Genomic DNA, 27,408 nt, shown 5'->3' on the forward strand with positions numbered 1-27,408 from the left:
ATCGCTGCAGCTGTACATAGTCCATCGGTACAGTATATTGCCCACCCAATTTACCTACCTCATCCCCATACTGTTTTTATTTTATTTACTTTTCTGCTCTTTTGCACACCAGTATCTCTACCTGCACATGTTCATCTGATCATTTATCGCTCCAGTGTTAATCTGCTAAATTGTAATTATTCACTCCTATGGCCTATTTATTGCCTACCTCCTCATGCCGTTTGCACACAATGTATATAGATTATTTTTTTTCTACTATGTTATTGACTTGTTTATTGTTTACTCCATGTGTAACTCTGTTGTTGTCTGTTCACACTGCTATGCTTTATCTTGGCCAGGTCGCAGTTGCAAATGAGAACTTGTTCTCAACTAGCCTACCTGGTTAAAGGTGAGAAAAAAAATGGAGAAAAAAACCCTAAATCTTGTAATGAATAATATGGAAATTGAGCAAGTTTTGTTGACTAAACTGCTTGGAGTAATCCTGTCATGGTCAAAACATATTGATAGCACAGTAGCTAAAATGGGGAGAAATAAAGCGCTGCTCTGCATTCTTAACAGCACAATCAACAAGGCAGGTCCTACAGGCCCTAGTTTTGTCGCACCTGGACTACTGTTCAGTTGTGTGGTCAAGTGCTCAGAACAGGGGAGCACGGCTCGCCCTTGGGTGTACACAGAGCAAACATTCTCTCACATGTCAATCTCTCCTGGCTCAAAGTGGAGGAAGCATTGACTCCATGATTCCTTATATTTTTTGGAGGTATTGAAATGTTGAATGCACTGAGCTGTCTGTTTGAACACCTGGCACACAGCTCAGACACCCATGCCTACCCCTCAAGACATGCCACCAGAGATCTCTTCACAGTCCCCAAGTCCAGAACAGACTATGGGAGGCGCACAGTACTATAGAGAGCCATGACTTCACGGAACTCCATTCCACATCAAGTAACTCATACCAGCAGTAAAATTTGATTTAAAAACAAATAAAATACACCTTATGGAACAGCGGGGACTGTGAAGCAATGCAAACATAGACACATGCATACAAACACAATCTCATACGCATTATACTGTCACGACCTGACCTTAGAGATCCTTTTTATGTCTCTATTTTGGTTTGGTCAGGGCGTGAGTTGGGGTGGGCATTCTATGTTTTTGTGTTCTATTTCTGTGTGTTTGGCCGGGTGTGGTTCTCAATCAGTGGCAGCTATCTATCGTTGTCTCTGATTGAGAACCATACTTAGGTAGCCTGTTTTCCCACTTTTGTTTGTGGGTGGTTATTTTCCGTTTCAGTGTTTTCACCATAGGGGACTGTTTCGGTTTTCCTTTATTCTCTTGTTCGTTTGTTTTCTGTGTTCAGTGTAATAAATATGACAAACACTTACCACGCTGCATATTGGTCCAATATTTCATACTCCTCCTTTACAGAACCACCCACCACAACGGACCAAGCAGCGTGGTAACCAGGAGCAGAGGGTTCTGGACTCCTGGACTTGGGAGGAGATTTTGGACGGTAAGGGACCCTGGGCACAGGCTGGGGAAAATCGCCGCCCCAGGGAAGAGCTGGAGGCAGCTAAAGCCGAGCAGTGGCGATATGAGAAGTTAGCACGGCAGCGCAACAGGCACGAGAGGCAGCCCCAAAAATGTATTGGGTGGTGGCACACGAGGAGTGTGGCTAAGTCAGGTAGGAGACCTGAGCCAACTCCCCGTGCTTACGGTGGCGAGAGGTTGACCGGGCAGGCACCGTGTTATGCGGTGAGGCTGGATCCTAGACTTCCTGACGGGCCACCCCCAGGTGGTAAGAGTAGGCAACAACACATCTGCCATGCTGATCTTTAACACTGGGGCCCCTTAGGGGTGTGTACTTAGTCCCCTCCTGTATTCCCGGTTCACCCACGACTGCGCGGCCAAACACAACTCCAACACCATTATTAAGTTTGCTGACAACACAACAGTGGTAGGCCTGATCACTGACAACGATGAGACGGCTTATAGGGAGGAGGTCAGATAACTGGCAGTGTGGTGCCAGGACAACAACCTCTCCCTCAATGTGAGCAAGACAAAGGAGATGATCGTGGACTACAGGAAAAGGCGGGCCGAAGAGTCCCCCCATTAACATCAACGGGGCTGTAGTGGAGCGGGTCGAGAGTTTCAAGTTCCTTGGTGTCCACATCACCAACAAACTATCGTGGTCCACACATACCAAGACAGTCGTGACGAGGGCACGACAAAACCGTGTCCCCCTCAGGAGACTGAAAAGATTTGGCATGGGTCCCCAGATCCTCAAAAGGTTCTACAGCTGCATCACTGCCTGCTATGACAACTGCTCGGGCATCTGACCATAAGGTGCTACAGAGGGTAGCGCGAACGGCCCAGTTGTCACGACTTCCACCGAAGGTGGCTCCTCTCCATGTTCGGGCGGTGCTCGGCGGTCGTCGTTGCCGGCCTACTAGCTGCCACCGATCCATTTTTCCTTTTTGTTTGTCTCTGTCTGTTTTGTTTACACCTGTGTCCATTTAGTTGATTTCGGTGGGTTTATTAACCTCCACTGCCTGCTAGTCTTTGTGCAGGATTGTTTGCTGTGGTTACTTTGTTTGGGGTACGTGTTTGCACCACAGGGTTTTCTTTCTCACGGCAGTTGTACCGTTTTGGTATGTGTTTAGGAGTAGAGGTTTCTCCTCCGTGTGTAGCATTTATTTCCCTGTATGTGGCGACCTCGTTTGGGTATGTTCCCCCCCATGTTGTTGTTAAGGTGAGACTTCTGAATAAACGATTGTGCCACTGGGACTTCCTTGCTCTCCTGCTCCTGATTCCTGCACCTCCCTCCTTCTAGGAGGCACGTAACACCAGTACATCATTGGGGCCAAGCTTCCTGCCATCCAGGACCTATATAATAGGCAGTGTCAGAGGAAAGCCCATAAAATTGTCAGAAACTCCAGACACACAGCATAGAACGTTTTCTCTGCTATCGCACAGGAAGCGGTACCGGAGCGCCAAGTCTAGGACTAAAAGGCTTCTACCCCAAAGCCATAACAATCAATAAAATCGCCACCAGACATTGAACCCCCCTCCCTTTTGTACACTGCTTCTACTCGCTGTTTATTATCTATGCATAGTCACTTCACCCCTACCTACATGTACAAATTACTTCAACTAACCTGTACCCGCACACACTGACTCGGTACCGGTGCCCCCTGTATATAGCCTCTTATTGTTATTCTTATTGTGTCATTTTTTATTTTTATTTTAGTCTACTTGGTAAATATTTTCTTAACTCTTTTTGAACTGCACTGTTGGTTAAGGGATTGTTAGTAAGCATACACTTGTTGTATTCGGCGCATGTGACAAATGAAGTTTTATTTGATTTGAATATGAATACTTACAGATGTCGAATTATTAGTTACAGGATTGTGAAGGATGGAATGTTGCTTACCTCTAGGATAGTTAAGTGGTTATGAGTTACTATGCTGCAATATACGAAAACAGGTGAGGGTAAATCTTTATGCAGTCCATGACAGTTATTGATGGTACAATTATTCTCTATGTTATATTTTGCTTTTGTCATTAGAAACCATGAAATGGCAGAGCTATTTCTACATATTGCGCCTTTAAATGTACTGTAGCATCCATAGTTTATATATATTTTTTATCTTTCTCTATCTCTCTCTCCCACAGTGAAGAGCAGTGAATGGATAGACAGATACCACATGAAATTCCTGGGCTCGGTCCAAGTGCCCTACCACAAAGGCAATGATGTTCTGTGTGCAGCTATGCAGAAGGTATGGGGAGGTGCTGTGTGTGTGCTTGTGAAAGAAAGAGTGAGAGTGTAGAAAGATTGAGAAGATAGAAAGAGTGTGAGAGAGATGTCAACTGGCACATTACCAATGAAATCCATAATCTTTAACTGAGAGAGAGGAGGAGGAAGAGACAGATATGGATGAAGAGACAGATGGATTGAGTAGGAAGATGGAAAATAATGGGGTGAAAGTGTGAGAGGTAAACAGTATAGTTAGTACATTCTCTATGAAAATAGTATTCTATTACACCATGGTTGGGGTCGGAATTCAGAATTGAATTCAACGCATTCATTTAAAACATCCCTAAGGAAGAAAATTGTAATTTAATTTTAATTAAAGGAAGTAAATTAATTCAAAGCAATTCAAATAAGACATGAGTGTAATTCCTTTGATTCAACCACATAGTTTGATTCTTATACATAGTATTGGTTACAATTTTGTATTTGTGTAGTAATGTGTAGAATAAATAAGCCATTTGAATTCAATTCAAAGTCTGTTTCCTGTGGGGTGTGGGCAATTCAAATTCAATTCAAATTTAAGAATAGAATTCGCAACTCATTTCAGAATTGACCTCAACCCTGTATAACACAAACAAGCATTGACAGTAGAATAATCTTAGATCACAAATTAGAAAGGTTAAGACAGGAAATCATTAAAACATTTTAGAAAAGAAAAGAGGACAGAGGCAGAGGCAGGTTGAAAAGAGGCATCGCTCAAAAGCAACACTACAGCACCAAAAGTATGTGTACACCTGAACGTCGAACATCTCATTCCAAAATCATGGGCATTAATATGGAGTTGGTACCCCCTTGGCTACTATAACAGCCTCCACTCTTCTGGGAAGGCTTTCCACTAGATGCTGGAACATTGCTGTGGGGACTTGCTTTACTTCAGCCACGAGCATTATTCATTTGAATTTATTTAACCTTTATTTAACTAGGCATTAGTGACATCAGGCAGTGATGTTGGGTGATAAGGCCTGGCTTGCAGTCGGCGTTCCAATTCCTCCCAATTGTGTTCGATGGGGTTGAAGTCAGGTCTCTGAAGGCCAGTCAAGTTTTTCCACACCGATCTCGACAAACCATTTCTGTATGGACCTTGCTTTGGGCACAGGGGAATTGTCATGCTGAAAGAGAAAAGTGCCTTCTCCAAACTGTTGCCACAAAGTTGGAAGCACAGAATTGTCTAGAATGTCATTGTATGCTGTAGCGTTAAGATTTCCCTTCACTGGAAACTGTGGGGCCTAGCCTGAACCATGAAAACAGCCCCAGATCATTATTCCTCCTCCACAAAACTTTACAGTTGGCACTATGCATTGGGGCAGGTAGCGTTCTCCTGGGATCCGCCAAACCCAGATTCGTCTGTCGGACTGCCAGATGGTGAAGTGTGATTCATCACTCCAGACAACACGTTTCCACTGCTCCAGAGTCTAAAGGCGACGAGCTTCACGCCACTCCAGCTGATGCTTGGCATTGGTGCCTGGTGATCTTAGGCTTGTGTGTGGCTGCTCAGCCATGGAAACCCATTTGGTGAAGCTCCAGACTAACAGTTGTTGTTCTGGTGTTGCTTCCAGAGGACAGACAATTTTTACACGCTACACACTTCAGCACTCGGCGTTCCCGTTTTGTGAGCTTGTGAGCTACCACTTTGCGGCTGAGCCCTTGTTGCTCCTAGATCTTCCCACTTCACTTACAGTTGACCGGGGCAGCTCTAGTCACTGAGATCTTCAGTAAGGCCATTCTACTGCCAATGTTTGTCTATGGAGATTGACTTTTTGTGTGCTCATTTTTATACACCGGTCAGCAACGGGTGTTGCTCAAATAGTTGAATCCACTAATTTGAAGGGGTGTCCACATGCTTTTGTATATATAGTGTGCATTTCTAGCTGAGATGCCACTATAAGTTTAAGACCAATAACCCACCTCTTTCCCTGTTCATGTTCTAAATGTTCTAAATTCCAATTAATTGAATAAGGGTGCTTTTTTTAACAAATAATTTCAATATCTAAACCGGGATGCTGATGCTGTTTTGATTGTCACCAGATTGCCACCAATAGGAGGATGACAGTGCAGTATAACCCACCTTCATCTTGTATCCTTGAGATCAACATGAAAGGCGTGAAGCTCCTAGTCCAGGACGACTACTATGCCTCTGACAGACTTCCACACTCAAATGCACACACATTGTAAACATCCACGCGCATCTGCACATACACACACACGTGGGTGCACACACGGACACACGGGACAGGTACACAGACAGACATACTCAGATTTATGCACACACTCAACACATGCATTTACATCACACACACACTCACACACACTTCTTAAGGCACACCTTCAGCACATGTTAGAAAGACAGCAGTTTAGTTTGGACCAAAGTACAACTACAAAACTTTGCGTCTGGCTTGCAAGACTAGATACAAAGAGATGTTTTATCCAAACCGCTGACCAGCAAGATCACACTGAGGGAAATATTCCCAGTAAAGAAGGTTGATAACGCCTCAGTGTGGGCACTACAGGGTATTGCAGTCCACACACCTTAATCCAGTTGTATTGTATAGAAGCAAGTGAGAATTTCATCTGGCAACAGCGATGCCCACCTAAACTGAAGTAAAGATATGTAACCATCAGTGGGTTCTTTGTTGACATTAAGGCTATGATTTGCTTTAATAGCTAATCTAATTTGCCAATCAGAAGGTTCACTAGCTACAGCTCCTACAGATGATGTGGTGTAAGCAGATAGCAAATTCCATGAGAAATGCAGTTGTTGACATGGAGGGTGGATACTTTTTACCCCCAACACCTGTTTTTCGGAGCCATAGAATTTGGTCAATGAGGTTTGTACCAAATAATTATGTTGCATTCATATGTAGTGTGCATTGCCTTGGGACATCACAGTCCGTCCCCCCCCCCCCTCCATGGTCCCAGGCGATGCGCTTATTTTGAGCCCAAAATGAAGAAATTCCTTCCAAAATTTAAGGCCTCAAATCCACCACTAGTTTATAATATAGATGTGTGTCTGTCTGTCATCACAGAGTAACCAGTGCAGCCACTTCTTCCAGTTGAAGAATGTTTCCTTCTGTGGCTATCACCCTAAGAACAGCAAGTAAGTACCTGGACCTGGATTAAATTATGCCAGTCACTGTATTCAAATAAAAATGTGCTTTTTGGGAGAGTCATAGCGCAAGCAGTGGAGGAAATGGAGAAAAAATAATCACTCTTCCATTGTAAAATCTGCATTTTACTCCCGGAACCTGGTTCCCTCTGGGGTTTCGCTCCTCTGACCCCTGTACTTTCTTCTTCTTTTTTTACCCATGTGTGGTTTGTATGTTTTCCCCTTAGGTACTTTGGCTTCATCACAAAACACCCAGCTGACCAGAGATTTGCCTGTCATGTGTTTGTGTCTGAAGATTCTACTAAACCCCTGGCAGAGTCTGTTGGGTGAGGTTTGAGGACTTGTTTGTTTCTGGCTTAAAAAATATACATATCACTCTTTTGCTCTTTCTCCCTCTTTTATATTGTCAGAGGTTTCAAGAGGTTCTTAGCCATAGTGGGTAATTACAACCAACACTGAACAATGTCTCAACACGAGGTGTTCTCTCGTTAAACCACCAATATGCGCTAAGTTCACCTGAACAGTTGATCTCAATTGCAACTACTATTGGCCATTATATTATCGCTCCCTAAAGCTAATGTCAGTGTTTAAAGGGAAACTGCACTTTGTAATTTGGCCTCGTTTTTCATCAATGCCCATTAAGATATGCGGAAGGTGAACAAGAGTTATCTTGGGGGTGTGGTTTGATGTGGGTGTTTCTTGGGTGCAGTAATGAGTACAGCGAGTAAGGTAGCGTTGCTATGGAGAGAACAATGTTTTGAAGTTGTGGACTTCAAAATAAATTGCATTGGTCGCATACACATATTTTGCAGATGTTATCGCGGGTCTAGCGAAATGCTTATGTTCGTAGCTGTAATACCTAGCAGTAATACCTAACAAAACCAAAACAGAAGAAGGAAGGAATTAAGAAATATTATAACGAGCAAGGTCAGAGTCCGGAATATAATCTATATGTACAGTCCGTTCGGAAAGTATTCAGACCCCTTGACTTGTTCCACATTTTGTTACGTTACAGCCTTATTCTAAAATGTATTTAAAAAAAAAAACATCTACACACAGTACCCTATAATTACAAAGCAAAAATAGGTAAAAAAAAAAATATATATATATATATATATATATATATATATATATATATATATATAATGTTAATGAAAAAATGTAATAGCACATTTACATAAGTACTTTGTTGAAGCACCTTTGGCAACGATTTACAGCCTCGAGTATTCTTGGGTATGGAGCTACAAGCTTGGCACACCTGTATTTGGGTAGTTACTCCATTCTTCTCTGCAAATCCTCTCAAGATCTGTCAGGTTGGATTGGGAGTGTTGCTGCACAGCTATTTTCAGATTTATCCAGAGATGTTCGACCGGGTTCAAGTCCAGGCTCTAGCTGGGCCACTCAAGGACATTCAGAGACATGTCCCGAAGCCACTCCTGCGTTGTCTTGGCTGTGTACTTAGGGTCGTTGTGCTATTGGAAGCTGAACCTTCGCCCCAGTCTAAGGTCCTGTACTATGCTCCGTTCATCTATCCCTCAAACCTGGTACCCTTCTGTGCCTCGACACAATTCTGTTTCAGAGTTCTACAGACAATTCCTTTGACCTCATGGCTTGGTTGTTGCTCTGACATGTACTGTCAACTGTGGGATCTTATATAGACAGGTGTGTGCCTTTCCAAATCATGACCAATCAATTGAATTTACCAGAGCGGGTGGTGTAATCAAGGTGTAGAAACAAGTCTCATAACAATACTTACAGTTTTGGCAAGTCAGTTAGGACATGTACTTTGTGCATGACACAAGTAATTTTTCCAACAATTGTTTACAGAGAGATTATTTCACTTATATTTCACTGTATCAATTCCAGTGGGTCAAAAGTTTACATACACTAAGTTGACTGTGCCTTTAAATATCGTGGAATATTCCCCCAAAATATGTCATGGCATTAGAATCTTCTGATAGGCTAATTGACATCATTTCAATTGTCAATTGGAGGTGTACCCTTGGATGTATTTCAAGGCCTACCTTCAAACACAGTGCCTCTTTGCTTGACATCATGGGAAAATCAAAAGAAATCAGCCAAGACCTGGTTCATCCTTGGGAGCAATTTCCAAACTCCTGAAGGTACCACGTTCATCTGTACAAACAATAGTACGCAAGTATAAACACCATGGGACCACACAACCATCATACCGCTCAAGAAGGAGACGTGTTCTGTCTCCTAGAGATGAATGTACTTTGATGTGAAAAGTGCAAATCAATCCCAGTCCAAAATCGACATAACCCGAAAGGCCGCTCAGGAAGGAAGAAGCCACTGCTTCAAAACCGCAATACAAAAACCAGACTACGGTTTGCAATTGCACATGGGGACAAAGATGGTACTTTTTGGAGAAATGTCCTCTGGTCTGATGAAACAAAAATAGAACTGTTTGACCATATTGACCATCATTATGTTTGGAGGAAAAAGTGGGAGGATTGCAAGCGGACGAACACCATCCCAACCGTGAAACACGGGGGTGGCAGCATCATGTTGTGGGGGTGCTTTGCTGCAAGAGGGACTGGTGCACTTCACAAAATAGATGGCATCATGAGGAATTGAAAATTATGTGGATATACTGAAGCAACATCTCAAGACATCAGTTAAAGCTTGGTCACAAATGGGTCTTCCAAATGGACATTGACCTCAAGCAAATTTGGTTTAAGGACAACAATGTTATGGTATTGGAGTGGCCATTACAAAGGCCTGACCTCAATCTTACAGAAAATTTGTGGGCAGAACTGAGAAAGCGTGTGCGAGCAAGGAGGCCTACAGACCTGACTCAGTTACATCAGCCAATATTTACCCAACTTAAACAATTTAGAGGCAATGCTACCAAATACTAATTGAGTGTATGTACATTTCTGACCCACTGGGAATGTGATGAAATAAATAAAATATGACATTTTTTGACGTTTATGCAAATGTATTGAACATGGAGTACAAAGATATCTTAGTTACATAAGTATTCACACCCTGAGTCAATTCATGTTATAATCACCTTGGGCAGCGATTACAGCTGGGATTCTTTCTCTGTAAGTCTCTAAGGGCTTTGCACACCTAGATATTACAATATTGACCATTATTCTTTTCAAAATTGTTCAAGCTCTGTCAAGTTGTTTGTTGATCATTGCTAGACAACCATTTTCAAGTCTTTTCATCGATTTTCAAGACGTTTTTCAGCCAAAACTGTAGCTCGGCTACTCAGGACAATTCACTGTCTTATTTGTAAGCAACTCCAGTGTATATTTGGCTTTGCCATTTTAGGCTATTGTTGTTGTGCAGGTGAGTGAGGACCCAAAAGCGGTTTAACAAAAATAGAGTCTTTTAATGTAAACACAGGGAAGACATAGATCCTCTTCAGATGTAGATCATGGAAAAATAGACAACCCGCAGAGAGGGCGACAAATGAAACAAAAAGTCCTTCTGATAATTACAAAAGAGCCCCCTTCTTAGCAGCAGAGGAGAATAGCTGGGTTAGCGGCGACAGGCTGCAGGTCTCTCTGGGTAGGCGCGGGTCGTAGAGGAACAGTGGTACCTGATCTCACGTAGCATCAGATGAACTGGACACAGTACAAACGACAAGACAGTTAGCTGAGTACAGGATGCACTTGCCAGGCGGATTCCGACAGGACGGGACAGGACAAGGGTGAAGCAAACGAGACGATAGTTTGTTTCTGGCATGAGAAACTCAAATGAGAATCTGACAAAGAAAGAGGCAGGAACAGAGAGAGAAATAGAGACCTAATCAGAGGGAAAAAGGGAACAGGTGGGAAGAGGGTGAACAAGGTAGTTAGAGGAGATGAGGAACAGCTGGAGGAGGAGAGAAAGAGAAGGTAACCTAATACGACCAGCAGAGGGAGACAGAGTGAAGAGAAAGAACAGGAACAAGACATAACATGACAAGACATGACAGTACCCCCCACTCAACGAGCGCCCCCTGGCGCACTCGAGGAGGAAACCTGGCGGCAACGGAGGAAATCATCGATCAGCGAACGGTCCAGCACGTCCCGAGAGGGAACCCAACTCCTTTCCTCAGGACCGTACCCCTCCCAATCCACTAGGAACTGATGACCACGGCCCCGAGGACGCATGTCCAAAATCTTACGGACCCTGTAGATAGGTGCGCCTTCGACAAGGATGGGGGGGGGGGGGGGGACGAGCGGGGGCGCGAAGAACGGGTTTAACACAAGAGACATGGAAGACCGGGTGGACGCGACGAATATATCGCAGGAGAAGAAGTCGCACCGCGACAGGATTAATGATCTGAGAAATACGGAACGGACCAATGAACCGCGGGGTCAACTTGCGAGAAGCTGTCTTAAGGGGAAGGTTTTGAGTGGAGAGCCATACTCTCTGACCGCGACAATATCTAGGACTCTTAGTTCTACGCTTATTAGCGGCTCTCACAGTCTGCGCCCTATAACGGCAAAGTGCAGACCTGACCCCCTTCCAGGTGCGCTCACAACGTTGGACAAAAGCCTGAGCGGAGGGGACGCAGGACTCGGCGAGCTGAGACGAGAACAGCGGAGGTTGGTACCCGAGGCTACTCTGAAAAGGAGATAGACCGGTCGCAGACGAAGGAAGCGAGTTGTGGGCGTATTCTGCCCAGGGGAGCTGTTCTGACCAAGACGCAGGGTTACGAAAAGAAAGGCTGCGTAAGATGCGACCAACAGTCTGATTGGCCCGTTCGGCTTGACCTTTAGACTGAGGGTGGAAGCCGGACGAGAAACTGACGGAAGCCCCAATCAAACGGCAAAACTCCCTCCAAAATTGAGACGTGAACTGCGGGCCCCTGTCCGAAACGACGTCTGACGGAAGGCCATGAATTCTGAAAACATTCTCGATGATGATTTGTGCCGTTTCTTTAGCAGAAGGGAGCTTAGCGAGGGGAATAAAATGAGCCGCCTTAGAGAACCTATCGACAACCGTAAGAATAACTGTCTTCCCCGCTGACGAAGGCAGTCCGGTGATAAAATCTAAGGCGATGTGAGACCACGGTCGAGAGGGAATGGGAAGCGGTCTGAGACAACCGGCAGGAGGGGAGTTCCCGGACTTAGTCTGCGCACAGACCGAACAAGCAGCCACGAAACGACGCATGTCACGTTCCCGAGTGGGCCACCAAAAACGCTGACGAATGGAAGCAAGCGTACCCCGAACGCCGGGGTGGCCGGCTAACTTGGCAGAGTGAGCCCACTGAAGAACGGCCAGACGAGTATGAACGGGAACGAAAAGAAGGTTCCTAGGGCAAGCGCGCGGCGACGGAGTGTGAGTGAGTGCTCGCTTTACCTGCCTCTCAATTCCCCAGACAGTCAACCCGACAACACGCCCCTCAGGGAGAATCCCCTCGGGGTCGGTGTAGACTACTGAAGAACTGAAGAGACGAGATAAAGCATCAGGCTTGGTGTTCTTAGAGCCCCGACGATAAGAAATTACGAACTCGAAACGAGCGAAAAACAGAGCCCAACGAGCCTGACGCGCATTAAGTCGTTTGGCAGAACGGATGTGCTCAAGGTTCCTATGGTCAGTCCAAACGACAAAAGGAACGGTCGCCCCCTCCAACCACTGTAGCCATTCGCCTAGGGCTAAGCGGATGGCGAGCAGTTCGCGGTTTCCCACATCATAGTTACGTTCCGACGGCGACAGGCGATGAGAAAAATACGCGCAAGGGTGGACCTTGTTGTCAGAGAGGGAGCGCTGAGAAAGAATGGCTCCCACGCCCACCTCTGACGCGTCAACCTCGACAACAAACTGTCTAGAGATGTCAGGTGTAACAAGGATAGGTGCGGATGTAAAACGATTCTTGAGAAGATCAAAAGCTTCTTGACAGAAGTAACGGCTGTGAGGGGAGCTGCCACCTGACCGAAATTACGGATGAAACGACGATAGAAATTCGCGAAGCCGAGAAAGCGCTGCAGCTCGACGCGTGATTTAGGAACGGGCCAATTAATGACAGCTTGGACCTTAGCGGGATCCATCTTAATGCCTTCAGCGGAAATGACAGAACCGAGAAATGTGACGGAGGAGGCATGAAAAGTGCACTTCTCAGCCTTCACATAAAGACAATTCTCTAAAAGGCGCTGGAGGACGCGTCGAACGTGCTGAACATGAATCTGGAGTGACGGTGAAAAAATCAGGATATCGTCAATGTAAACGAAAACAAAGATGTTCAGCATGTCTCTCAGGACGTCATTTACTAATGCCTGAAAGACAGCTGGAGCGTTTACGAGGCCGAAAGGAAGAACCCGGTATTCAAAGTGCACTAACGGAGTGTTAAACGCCGTTTTCCACTCGTCCCCCTCCCTGATGCGCACGAGATGGTAAGCGTTACGAAGGTCCAACTTAGTGAAAAACCTGGCTCCCTGCAGGATCTCGAAGGCTGAAGACATAAGAGGGAGCGGATAACGATTCTTAACTGTTATGTCATTCAGCCCTCGATAATCTATGCAGGGGCGCAGGGACCCGTCCTTCTTCTGAACAAAAAAAAACCCCGCTCCGGCGGGAGAGGAGGAGGGGACTATGGTACCGGCGTCGAGAGCTACAGACAAAATAATCTTCGAGAGCCTTACGTTCGGGAGCCGACAGAGAGTATAGTCTACCCCGGGGGGGAGTGGTTCCCGGAAGGAGATCAATACTACAATCATACGACCGGTGCGGAGGAAGAGAGGTGGCCCTGGACCGACTGAACACCGTGCGCAGATCGTGATAATCCTCCGGCACCCCCGTCAAATCACCAGGCTCCTCCTGTGAAGAAGAGACAGAGGAAACAGGAGGGATAGCAGACATTAAACATTTCACATGACAAGAGACATTCCAGGAGAGGATAGAATTACTAGACCAATTAATAGAAGGATTATGACGAACTAGCCAGGGATGGCCCAAAACAACAGGTGTAAAAGGTGAACGAAAAATTAAAAAAGAAATGGTTTCGCTATGATTACCAGAGACAGTGAGGGTTAAAGGTAGCGTTTCACGCTGAATCCTGGGGAGAGAACTACCATCCAAAGCGAACAAGGCCGTGGGATCCCTTAACTGTCTGAGAGGAATGTCATGTTCCCGAGCCCAGGTCTCGTCCATAAAACAGCCCTCCGCCCCAGAGTCTATCAAAGCACTGCAGGAAGCTGACGAACCGGTCCAGCGGAGATGGACCAAAAAGGTAGTGCAGGATCTTGAAGGAGAGACCAGAGTTGTAGCGCTCACCAGTAGCCCTCCTCTTACTGATGAGCTCTGGCTTTTACTGGGCATGAAGTGACAAAATGACCAGCGGAACCGCAATAGAGACAGAGGCGGTTGGTGATTCTCCGTTCCTTCTCCTAAGCCGAGATGCGGATACCCCCCAGCTGCATAGGCTCAGCACCCGAGCCGGGCGGAGGAAGATGGTAGTGATGCGGAGAGGGGGGCAACGGAGAACGCGAGCTCCTTTCCACGAGCTCGGCGACGAAGATCAAACCGTCGCTCTATACGAATAGCGAGTTCAATCAAGGAATCCACGCTGGAAGGAACCTCCCGGGAGAGAATCTCATCCTTAACCTCCGCGCGGAGACCCTCCAGAAAACGGGCGAGCAAAGCCGGCTCGTTCCAGTCACTGGAGGCAGCAAGAGTGCGAAACTCAATAGAGTAATCTGTTATGGATCGATTACCTTGACATAGGGAAGACAGGGCCCTGGAAGCTTCCTCCCCAAAAACAGAACGGTCAAAAACCCGTATCATCTCCTCCTTAAAGTCCTGATACTGGTTAGTACACTCAGCCTTCGCCTCCCAGATTGCCGTGCCCCACTCACGAGCCCGTCCAGTAAGGAGAGATATGACGTAGGCGATACGAGCTGTGCTCCTGGAGTAAGTGTTGGGCTGGAGAGAAAACACAACATCACACTGAGTGAGGAACGAGCGGCATTCAGTGGGCTCCCCAGAGTAACACGGCGGGTTATTGATTCTGGGCTCCGGAGATTCGGAAGCCCTGGAAGTGGCCGGTGGATCGAGGCGGAGATGGTGAATCTGTCTTGTGAGGTCGGAGACTTGGTTGGCCAGGGTCTCAACGGCATGTCGAGCAGCAGACAATTCCTCCTTGTGTCTGCCTAGCATCGCTCCCTGGATCTCGACGGCTGAGTGGAAAGGATCCGGAGTCGCTGGGTCCATCTTGGTCAGATTCTTCTGTTGTGCAGGTGAGTGAGGACCCAAAAGCGGTTTAACAAAAATAGAGTCTTTTAATGTAAACACAGGGAAGACATAGATCCTCTTCAGATGTAGATAATGGAAAAATAGACAATCCGCAGACAGGGCGACAAATGAAACAAAAAGTCCTGATAATTACAAAAGAGCCCCCTTCTTAGCAGCAGAGGAGAATAGCTGGGTTAGCGGCGACAGGCTGCAGGTCTCTCTGGGTAGGCGCGGGTCGTAGAGGAACAGTGGTACCTGATCTCACGTAGCATCAGATGAACTGGACACAGTACAAACGACAAGACAGTTAGCTGAGTACAGGATGCACTTGCCAGGCGGATTCCGACAGGACGGGACAGGACAAGGGTGAAGCAAACGAGACGATAGTTTGTTTCTGGCATGAGAAACTCAAACGAGAATCTGACAAAGAAAGAGGCAGGAACAGAGAGAGAAATAGAGACCTAATCAGAGGGAAAAAGGGAACAGGTGGGAAGAGGGTGAACGAGGTAGTTAGAGGAGATGAGGAACAGCTGGAGGAGGAGAGAAAGAGAAGGTAACCTAATACGACCAGCAGAGGGAGACAGAGTGAAGAGAAAGAACAGGAACAAGACATAACATGACAAGACATGACAATTGTACTGCTGAAAGGTGAATTCATCCCCCAGTGTCTGATGGAGAGCAGTATGAAACAGGTTTTCCTCTAGGATTTTGCCTGTGCTTAGCGCCATTCCGTTTAATTTTTTATCATGAAAAAACACCCCACTCCTTAATGATTACAAGCATACCCATAACATGATGCAGCCACCACTATGCTTGAACATATGGTGAGTGGTACTCAGTACTGTGTTGTATTGGAGCTGCCAAACATAACACTTTGTATTGAAGACAAAACGTGAATTGCTTTGCCCCAATTCTAGCAGTATTACTTTAGTGCCTTCTTGCAAACAGGATGCATGTTTTGGAATATTTTAGCGTCCCACCTCGCCAACAGCCAGTGAAATTGCAGGGCGCCTAATTAAACACAACAGAAATCCCATAAATAAAATTCCTCAAACATAAAAGTATTTTACACCATTTTAAAGATTAACTTCTTGTAAATCCAGCCAATGTGTCCGATTTCAAATAGGCTTTACTGTGAAAGCACACCAAACGATTATGTTAGGTCAGCACCTAGTCACAGAAAACCATAAAGACATTTTCCAGCCAAGGAGAGCCCTCACAAAAGTCAGAAATAGCGGTTAAATTAATCACTAACCTTTGATGATCTTCATCAGATGGCACTCACAGGACTTCATGTTTCACAATAAATGTGTGTTTTGTTCGATATAATTAACCTTTATGTCCATAAACCTCATTTGAAATTGGTGTTTTATGTTCAGAAGTGCATTGTCTCAAACAAACATCCGGTGAAAGTGCAGAGAGCAACATCAAATTACAGAAATACTCAAAATAAACATTGATAAAAGATACAAGTGTTATGCATGGAAATATAGATAAACTTCTCCTTAATGGAACCGCTGTGTCAGATTTCAAAAAGGCTTTACGGCGAAAGCACACCTTGTGATTATGTCAGTTCAGCACCTAACCACAGAGAAACATACCTAGCCAAAGAAAGTGAGGTGTCACAAAAGTCAAAAATAGCAATATAAATATTCACTTTCCTTTGATGATCTTCATCAGTATGCACTCCCAGGAATCCCAGTTCCACAATAAATGTTTGTGTTGTTTGGTAAAGTCCATCATTTATGTCCAAAACCTCCTTTTTGTTTGTGAGTTTAGTTCACAAATCCAAACTCACGAGGCACGGGCAAGTCCAGGCGAAAGTTCAGATGAAAAGTTATATTACAGTTCGTAGAAACATGTCAAACGATGTATATAATCAATCTTTAGGATGTTTTTATCATAAATCTTCAATAATGTTTCAACCGGACAATTCCTTTGTCTTTAGAAATGCAATTGAACCTAGCTAACTCTCACAGACACGCGCGAGACTGAGCTCATGGCACTCTGCCAGACACCTGGTTGAAACAGCTCTCATTCTCTCTCCCTTCACAGTAGAAACCTCAAACAAGGTTCTAAAGACTGTTGACATCTAGTGGAAGCCTTAGGAAGTGCAATATGACCCCATAGACACTGTATATTTGATAGGCAATGACTTGAAAAACTACAACCTCAAATTTCCCACATCCTGGTTGGCTGCCATATGAGGTCTGTTATACTCACAGACATCATTCAAATAATTTTAGAAACTTCAGAGTGTTTTCTATCAAAACCTACTAATAATATGCATATTCTAGCTTTTGGGCCTGAGTAACAGGCAGTTTACTCTGGGCACCTTATTATCCAAGCTATTCAATACTGCCCCCAGTCCCAAAGAAGGTAATTATGTACAGATTTATTTTCCCTCTGTCAATTAGCTAGTATTGTGGAGTAACTACAATGTTGTCGATCCATCCTCAGTTTTCTATCACAGCCATTAAACTTTGTAGCTGTTTTAAAGTCACCATTGGCCTCATGGTGAAATCCATATGCGGTTTCCTTCCTCTCCAGCAACTGAGTTAGGAAGGACGCCTGTATCTTTGTAGTGACTGCCACAATCGCTGGAAGAATAAATGGACCAAGGCCAGCGTACGTAGAGTTCCACATGTTTAAATATTGAAACTCACCAAAACAATACAGAAACAAACAAAACGTGAAGTAATGGTGTGCTCACAGGCACAACACAAAAACAAGATCCCACAAACAACAGGTGTGAAAAGGCTGCCTAAATATGATCCCCAATCAGAGACAACGATAGACAGCAGCCTCTGATTGGGAACCATACCAGGCCAACAAAGAAATAGAAAACATAGATTTCCCACCCTAGTCACACCCTGACCTAAGGTCAGGGAGTGACAGTGACTGGGTGTATTAATGCACAATCCAAAGTGTAATTAATAACTTCACCATGCTCAAAGGGATATTCAATGTCTGCTTTTTTTTTACTAATCTACCAATATGTGCTCTTCTTTGTGAGGCATTGGAAAACCTCCCTGGTCTTTGTGGTTGAATCTGTGTTCTAAATTCATTGCTCGACTAAGATGGATAACTTAGATAACTAGATAACTTTATGTATGGGGTACAAAGATGAGATACTCCTTCAAAAATCATGTTAAACACCATTATTGCACAGAAGTCCATGCAACCTATGTGACTTGTTAAGGACATTTTTTATCCTGTACTTAGGCTTGCCATAACAAAGGGTTTGAATACTTACTGACTTCTTTCAGCTTTAAATGTTTTATTAATTTGTAAAAAAAATTAAAACATTTTCCACTTTGACATCATGGGGTATTTTGTGTAGGCCAGTGACCCAAAATCTAAATTTAATCAATCAGGCAGTAGCATAACATAATATGGAAAATGTCAAGTTGTGTGAATCCTTTCATAAGGCACTGTATTTAGCTAGATATAGTATCATTCCCCTTTTAATATGTGGTATCATAGCTGGCCTGGCTTGCTAACAGCAGAAGTGACCGTGTCGGATCAAATCTATCATATTGTTGAAATGCATTGGAAGTTTGGACCAACTTTATGGAAGCCCATTTTAACTCCTATTTGCCGAGCTAAATGTGCGTGCGTTGCACTTTGACTTGACAGCAAATGTTCACATGATAAGTAAGTAATCCATACCCAACCATACCCAAGTCGTAACAAACTAACTTACAAAACTCAGTTTTGGACAAGACTGCCTTTATAACCAAAATTATCCGATTTACACTTTGTAGTCAATTTTGACACTGTAATTAATGTTTCTAACTCATATCTATGCCACATAAGCCATTTAAACCCAGAGAAGTGTGGTTCTAAGGGGCAGTTGACCTTTAAGTCCTGTTTGCTTCCAACATTTTTCAAGACTATTTAGCCCTTAAACGTAATATCTTTACTCTACACATTTTACTTATGTACAGCTTGTGTTAGATTACTTTTAATTTCAAATGTTTTGTATCCATTAATAGAGACATTTTAATACAGTATGGTCATTTCTTATTAAAATGAGAAAATAAAGTATTCCTGAACTGCCTACATCTAAAATTAGTAACCTAATCAACCCAATCATGATTGAGTTAATATAATCTATATGTGTATTAATTATAGTATAATCAATGTGTCAAATTACAAATTATATTCTGTGGCCCAAACATAGGTATTTATAATGTACTGTCTTGCACATTACTGTACTCTACTCTACTGTACAATAAATTTGAGTATAGTTCAGTACAGTATAGAAAAGTAGAGAAGAGTTCAGTACAGTAGAGTGGAGTTCAGTACAGTCTGTACTCTATTGTACTATACCATATGTTTTTTCTAGAGTATAGTTCAGTGCAGTACAGTACAAAATAGTTCAGGCAGTATAGTTCAGTAGAGTATAGTACAGTAGAGTACGGTACTCAAGTGAACTATACTCTACTCTACTGTAGTGAACTATATTGCATTGTACTCTACTGTACTGAACTATACAGTATCGTACTCTACTGTACAGTAAACTCGAGTAAAGTATAGTTCAGTACAGTACAGGAAAGTAGAGTTCAGTACAGTACAGTAGAGAATAGTTCACTTCAGTACAGTACTGTGCTCTACTTCACTGAACTATACTCTACTCTCCTGAACTTTAAGGTACTGAACTATTTTCTACTGTACTGAACTATACTCTATTTTCCTGTACTGAACTATACACTGCTTGAGTTTACTGTCCTCGAGTTTCTTAAAATTCATTCGGTTTATATTCTAACAATAAATATGTGTTATTAATTACCAGCCTTGCTATTTTCAATGTTCCCAATACTTCATTGGGCCAAGAGTAGAGAACCTAGACGCAGCTGTCTGGCATCTAACTCTTTTGAAACAGTGACAACATGACATCAACTGATCTGCTAGTTAATTTTTGTGGGCTTTTGGTTGCAAGCAAATGTTTTAGCATCCTGTAGGTAGCGTTTTAAGAAATCCAGCTCTAAATTCTGCCTGTTGGTTGCAGTTGGCCCAGTACACCCAGTTTATTAGGTACACCACCCCGTTCACGAAAATGGCTCGCTCCTAGACAGTTAGTCACATGGCTTGCTACATAAAGCAGTCAGACAAGCATTGAGTCATTCAGTTAATGTTCGATTGAATGTTAGAATGGGCAAAACGAGTGACCTAAGCTACCTTGAGCATAGTATGATTGTCGGTGTCAGGCTCGCCGGTTCCAGTATCTCAGAAAAAGCCCTCCTGGGCTTTTTACATACAACAGTGTCCATAGTTTACCGAGAATAATGCGACAAACTAAAAACGTTGATGATAGAGGTCGAAGGAGAATGGCAAGAATCGTTCAAGCTAATATGTGGGCCAAAGGCAAATAACAGCACAGTACAACAGTGGTGTTCAGAACGGCATTTCAGTACACACAATCGTCAGTCCTTGTCACAGATGGGCTATTGCAGCAGACAACCACACCACATCGGGTTCCACTACAATCAGCTAAAAACAAGAAGTGGCACGAGTGGGCACGCGATCACCAACACTGGACAATTGATGCAATGAATGTTGCATCATGCTGTTGCATCATGCTGTGGGCAGTGTCGAGACTTGGCGTAAGTAGCATGAGCCCATGGCCCCATCCTGCCTGGTGTCAACGGTACAGGCTGGTAGCGGTGGTGCAATGGTGTGTGAAATGTTTTCGTGGCACACGTTCGGTCTTTTGATACCAATTGCGCAACGTTTCCATGCCACAAAGAATGAAGGCTGTTCTGGAGGCAAATCAAATCAAATTGTATTCGTCACATACACATGGTTAGCAGATGTTAATGCGAGTGTAGCGAAATGCTTGTGCTTCTAGTTCCGACAATGCAGTAATAACCAACGAGTAATCTAACCTAACAATTTCACAACAGCCACCTTAAACACAAAGGGGGCTCCGACCCGGTGCAGGATGGGTGTACCTAATAAACTGACAACTGAGTGTATGCTTCTGTAGAGAGTTGTCATACCTGTCAGATAAGGAACTGAATGATTGAATAACCTTTTTGTTTATCTACCCCCCCCCCCCCCTCTGTTCTCCCCTCTTGTCTCTTCTACAGGAAAGCCTTCCAGTTGTACTATAAGGAATTTGTAGATTACTCCTGTCCAACAGTGGATATTTACCTGGAATAGCACCCGCCCCAACTTCCCCCACAACCCTGTACATTACAGATTATCATAACATAAAGTTGCATGACGGAGAAAACATTTCTAACAAATATTAACTAATATATCTGACAAAAATATGGAGAGAGAGAAAGAAGGAGAGGTATTGGTGTCTACTGTTTATCCAAATATGTCAAACAGTATGAAGATTGAACAAATAATTGATCCAAACATAGTGGAGACGTTGAAGAGAGGGTTGCAAAATATGCTAAATGGAGTCACTGATGAGGAAGTTAATGTGCCTATGGTGTCCTCAGGCTGTCCACTCAAAGCACAATGCTCAAATCATAGTGACCTGGACTGGAATAGTCTGAGACTAATCTTTGTCGACTTGAATCCCAGGTAAGAACACTGGTCTTTGTGGACTTGGAGCTTGAATCCCAGGTAGAACACTGAACTTTGTGGACTTGGAGCTTGAATCCCAGGTAGAACACTGAGCTTTGTGGACTTGGAGCTTGAATCCCAGGTAGAACACTGAGCTTTGTGGACTTGGTGAACCCCAGAAAAAACAGTAGTCACTAAGGTAACAGCAAATGGAGGTCAGGGAAAATAAATTAATTAATTAATGAACCTGCCATAAAGATCCTATTAAATTACTAGTATTTGAGTATTCTAATCCCTAATTCTTTGGAATCTCACATTTTGGTGTGATACATTGCGTGAGGGAAACTGATTCTGCATGAGCTAATTGTGCAGTGTGTTTGGAGAGGGTGATAAGGCCTCACTGGAGAGTCCTGTGGGCGAAGGTAACTAATGATCTAGGATCAAATTACCCTACCCCAACCTTTACAATTAAGGGGATGACAAATGATCTGCCAAATTATCAGTGGCTAACTGTTACTTATTTTCCATGTGGTTGCTCCCACTAAAACAAAAACAAGTAAGCATTAGGGTCACACTGTTGACCAGGAATGTGTCTTTAATATGCTGCAAAGCCTTTAATATGCTGCAAAGCCTTTGGTAGTATCTCTGGTACATTGTCAGAGCCTTCAAATATATTCACATTAAGGAATCAAGCAAACATTTAAAAAAAGGAGATTCCTACCAATAAAAGCGCTCACGTTGTTTTCTGTTCGAAAATGTTTCCTTTTGTTTGTGCTGAACATGACCCTAGTTATTATTTTATTTGTGGGAAGACTGATTCTTGATAAATCATTAAGGGTACACTCCTTAATTGAATTACAGTATTGTAATTCCATGATCAGGAACAAAGAGGTGGACCACAGAGTTTCCAGTCAACCGATTTGGCTTGCTTTTAAGGATGTTTTAGCCTTCTAATTTGCAGGAAGGGTCACTGTGGACTGCCTCATAGTTCTTCTCATGCTCAGTTTCAACATGAAATGAGAGTTCATATTGAGAGTTCAGATGGGGTTGCTATTCAGATAACTGGGTATAAGATAAAGACGCTTACTCAAGCTGTTACCCTGGTAACATAAAAGGGAATTACCTCTGACCCTCACAAAAAGGACATGAAAGGTTTGTAGGAAATGTGTAGGAAATGGATGATGGGAGATGTAGTTTTAAAGGAAAGCCTAAGTCTATTACAGAGGTGCTCTGACTAGGAGGTACAAGGCAGTGGGAGACTGGTGTTACAAGTAATGCCTCTTTGAAGGATCATTGTAGTTATTACTATATCATTTAGATATACCACATGGTGTGTTGATAGGAGAGGTTGAAAACAGGCTGTTTTTGCGGAGGAGATATCATGTGTGTGTTGAGATAGTAAGACAAGAGTAAAGTAAGACTAGATCAAGGTTCAACATAATAAGATAGGACCTCACCTCAAAATGGCCAACCCATGGCCAGTTCTTTGTTTCTGGAAACAATGGCCTGGTCTGAAATCAGCCAATCGCTCTTACCCATTTGTTGCTTGTAGATTCTGATGGAACCACAATTATACCCTAAGTTCACTGGAAGGCTAGGTGGATCCATCCCAATACTGCTGTCGTGACGTTGTATTAGTTAATGTAACAACTGCTGCTCATCGAATGATTAACGGTTTATAATTGCGTGATTCAATTATTCAGGCAATTATTAACTCATTAACCTGGGGCACCATGGGAAAATTAACTCAAAGAATATCGATTTTACAACAGTCACTAATTAATCAATTTCCTCCAGTCTCATTCTGAACGTCGCATAATCCGGGAATCTGCACACATCCGAGTCCCACCAATGAGTTCGTACCACACCAATTTTAGTTGATTATTTATTTACTAGAAAGCTAAAATGATAATAAAAGATACACATACACAAAACACAGTCTAGGCTATTGATTAGAACTTAGTACAACGGGCCAACACACTCTGATGCGTGTTACCCAAAATGGGGATATGAAAAAGAGCGAAAGGGAGAAAGTACAGAGAGAAATATACATTTGGGTGAATTTGTCAGCTATGCTTATTTTAACCCTAACCTTGCCCCGAACTGCCGCATTGACATCAGTCAGAATATAATGATGTAATTACGTGTTGAAGGTCTCGTTTAGCCTTCTCAATGACGCACTTCTCTGGTTCAACTCTCTGGTTGTCCTCACGATGTCAGTGTCCTTTTTGGCTTAGTGGTCTGATTTCTCACCCTTCTTCTGAAAGGGGTCTTTCAGAAGAAGCTTCTGGCAATAAGAGGGACTGTAAATGGCTTATTTTCCATATGTATTTGGACAGTGAAGCTAAAACATTTTATTTGGCTCTATACTCCAGCATATAGGATTTGAGATCAAATGTTTTATTTGAGGGTATTTTCATACATATCTGTTTTACCATTTATAAATGAAAGCACTTTACATATCTAGTCCCTCACATTTGAAGAAGTCATTTGTGTTTGTTTAAACAAACACAAAAGTGTTTGTTTAAATTCAAGTATAGTGTATTAAAGTAGACAGAAGTGTAGAACTTTGTCCAATATTCCTTGCAATCAATGACTACACCAAGCTTGTGTCTACAAAGTTATTGGATGCATTTGCAGTTCGTTTTGGTTGTGTTTATTGATATTTACTTAATTATTGTAAGTAAGAATAAAATATGTTTCTGAACACTTCTACATTAATTAGAATGCTAACATTATTATGGATAATCATGAATGAATAGTGCATAATAATGAGAGAGAAAGTTATTGGTAATGGTGAGAGGTTTGCCTGTTTTTTGTAGCCTTTGTAAAATTCTCACTCATTATTATTCATGATGAGTGAGAAGGCTGTACCTCCTTATATTCTGAGTATACAAAACATTAGGAACACCTTCCTAATATTGAGTTGTACCCCCTTTTGCCCTCAGAAGAGCCTAAATTCGTTGGGGCATGGACTCTAGAAGGTGTCAAAAGCATTCCACAGGGATGCTGGCCCATGTTGACTCCAATGCTTCCTACAGTTGTGTCAAGTTGGCTGTCCTTTGGGTGGTGGACCATTCTTGATATATATGGGAAATTGTTGAGCGTGAAAAACCCAGCAGCATTGCAGTTCTTGACACACATACACCATTCAAAGGCACTTAAATATGTTGTCTTGCCCATTCACCCTCTGAATGGCAGACATACAGCCATTCTTTAACCTGTCTCCTCCCCTTCATCTACACTGGTTGAAGTGAATTTAACAGGTGATATCAATAAGGGATCATAGTTTTCATGATCTCCATTTTGTTTGGAACAAAGTACAGATTGCTTGAGGGTAAACAAGCTCCAATTGATCTGAAATATGCAACATTTACAGTGAATACAGTTTCAGAGAACTCTTCAATAAATTCAGATGAAGTACACACTCACTATGACCCTTCCGTACCCATTAAGTGAGCATGTGATGCTTCACCTTTCAACAGTGGTGTCATTTGGTCTTCACTGAGGTCCGGAGTAGGGTTGGCCAGGTTTCTCAGCTAGAATGTGTGTGTAACCTTTATTTAACTGGGCAAGTCATTTAAGAACAAATTCTTATTTACAATGACTGGCTACAGGGGAACAGTGGGTTAGCTGCATTGTTCAGGAGCAGAAAAACAGATTTTTACCTTGTAAGCTTGGGGACTCGATCCGGTAACCTTTTGGTTACTGGCCCAAAGCTCTAACCACCTCTAACCACCAGGCTACCTTGCCACCCCAGGGATCAGCTATCACGCCTACTCCTGTTCACTCTCTCTACTAACCACCGGTCTTGGCAACCATCATTACGCACACCTGCTCCCCATCGTTTTGCACACCTGGACTTCAGCATTACACTGATTACTTCCCCTTTATTTAGCCCTCAGTGGCCTCAGTCTTTAGGCAGTATTGGTTTTTGTTCACGTTCAGTATGCTTCTCCTGTTTTGTAATGGAAGCAGTAGAAGTTAACACCATTTTCCAGACGGTTGAGGAACAGGGTAATCTATTCCACCAACACCATGACCAGCTGGCTCTACTGGGTATGATCATGAAGGAGGTCGTCCACATTCTCCACCGCCTCGACACCACCAGTGAGGTTCTCTATACCTCTGATGTAGGGCCTTCCTAAAATGGGTCGTCACAGTAAGCCAGTCCCCCAGCCTACCCAGCCATCCACCCAGGTCAGCGATGCCCGACTGTCCCTTCCGGAGAAGTATGACGGTACTCCATCTCCAGTGCTCCCTTTATTTCGCCTATCAGATGCGATCCCCCACCACCATTTTTTTCCTCTGACCGTTCCCTCAGTTGTCTTTGCCAAGGGAAATTTGATAGCGACCATTTTACAGTTCCTACGACTTCCACAGGATGTCACCAGTCTTTGGAATTGGGTTGAAGTTACTCATTGGTGAAATGAAGAAGAGGCACATCCTGGAACAACGTTACACTGTTGATAGTTACGCAAGAGGGAAAATGGTGCATGTTTTGTTGACTTGCTCTATTGAATACAGATTGCCACGTCTACAATTTGATTGATTATTAACGTTTAAAAATACCTACATTTGTATTACAAAAGTAGTTATTTAATTATTAATATTTTGGCAAAGTTTATAGGCAACTTTTGAAATGTTTTGTAGTGACGTTGTGTTTTGGAAAGCTGTTTTTTTCCGGATCAAACCTGCTTTATAAATGGACATTTTGGGTATACATGGATGGAATTAATTGAAAAAAAGGACCAATTGTGATGTTTACGGGACATATTGGAGTGCCAACAAAGAAGCTCGTCAAAGGTAATGCATGTTTTATATTTTATTTCAGCGTTTTGTGTAGCGCCTGCTACGCTAGTTCTTTTGTTTACAACTAGTTCAGGTGGGTGTATGCTATCAGATATTAGCTTCTCATGCTTTTGCCGAAAAGCATTCTGACATGTTGGCTGGATTCACAACGAGTGTAGCTTTAATTGAGTACCCTGCATGTGTGATTTAATGAAAGTTTGAGTTTTATAGCGTTTTATTTGAATTTGGCGCTCTGCATTTCCCGAGGCTATTGGCCACTTGAGACGTTAGTGTCTCACTATCCCCAAGAAGTTAAAGGGGGTCCACTCTACAGGGTTCCACTCTACAGCGTGCTATCTCTCATAGAGGGGGAGAGCGGGAAGTCAGCTGTTTTATGGTCGGTCATAAAATATGCTGCCCCTATGCTCTGTAGTGTTCGAGATTGGAATGTAAATTGTGGAACATAGAGAGACCCTTGGACATCAAAAGTTTGAATAATTAAACAATGTTTATATGTTTAAGAATGTGGGAGTGGTCTGTGGAAACTTAAGGGACAGTCATGACGAGTGTGTTTCATTTGGTGATCTCATGAGGACTGGAAACACACAACTGTCTCTTAAAGTGTACATTTCCCAGCAGTCAGGTTTCCATCTAAATATTGTAAAATGTATGTGATTTAAACATGAAACTATTTGTGAAAAGATGTAATGTGATGTTAACTTCACTAGGGTAGGGGGCAGCATTCGGTATATTGAATGAAAAGCATGCCCAAAGTAAACTGCCTGCTACTCAGGCCCAGAAGCTAGGATATGCATATAATTGGTAGATTTGGATAGAAAACACTCTAAAGTTTTCAAAACTGTGAGTATAACAGAACTGATTTGGCAGGCGTAAACCTGAGGAAAATCCATCCAGGAAGTAGGATTGTTTCATTTTTGTAGTTTTCTATTGAATGTCTTTACAGTATCCATTGACTTGGGACTCA

At 43.2% G+C, this 27,408-nt stretch overlaps 1 protein-coding gene across 1 annotated transcript; it reads left to right on the forward strand.

Moving 5' to 3' along the window:
• Window positions 1-1,220: 1,220 nt before the first annotated feature.
• On the forward strand, window positions 1,221-22,373 carry LOC110506240 (C-Jun-amino-terminal kinase-interacting protein 1-like). The gene is made up of 5 exons (XM_036964127.1): window positions 1,221-1,510; window positions 3,673-3,776; window positions 6,835-6,905; window positions 7,142-7,240; window positions 21,203-22,373. The coding sequence occupies exons 2-5, from the start codon at window positions 3,705-3,707 to the stop codon at window positions 21,273-21,275; spliced, it is 315 nt and encodes a 104-aa protein (XP_036820022.1). The 5' UTR covers window positions 1,221-1,510; window positions 3,673-3,704; the 3' UTR covers window positions 21,276-22,373.
• Window positions 22,374-27,408: the final 5,035 nt, after the last annotated feature.

Source organism: Oncorhynchus mykiss, chromosome 26 (genome assembly GCF_013265735.2).
Source record: "Oncorhynchus mykiss isolate Arlee chromosome 26, USDA_OmykA_1.1, whole genome shotgun sequence".
Classification (NCBI taxonomy): Eukaryota; Metazoa; Chordata; class Actinopteri; order Salmoniformes; family Salmonidae; genus Oncorhynchus; species Oncorhynchus mykiss.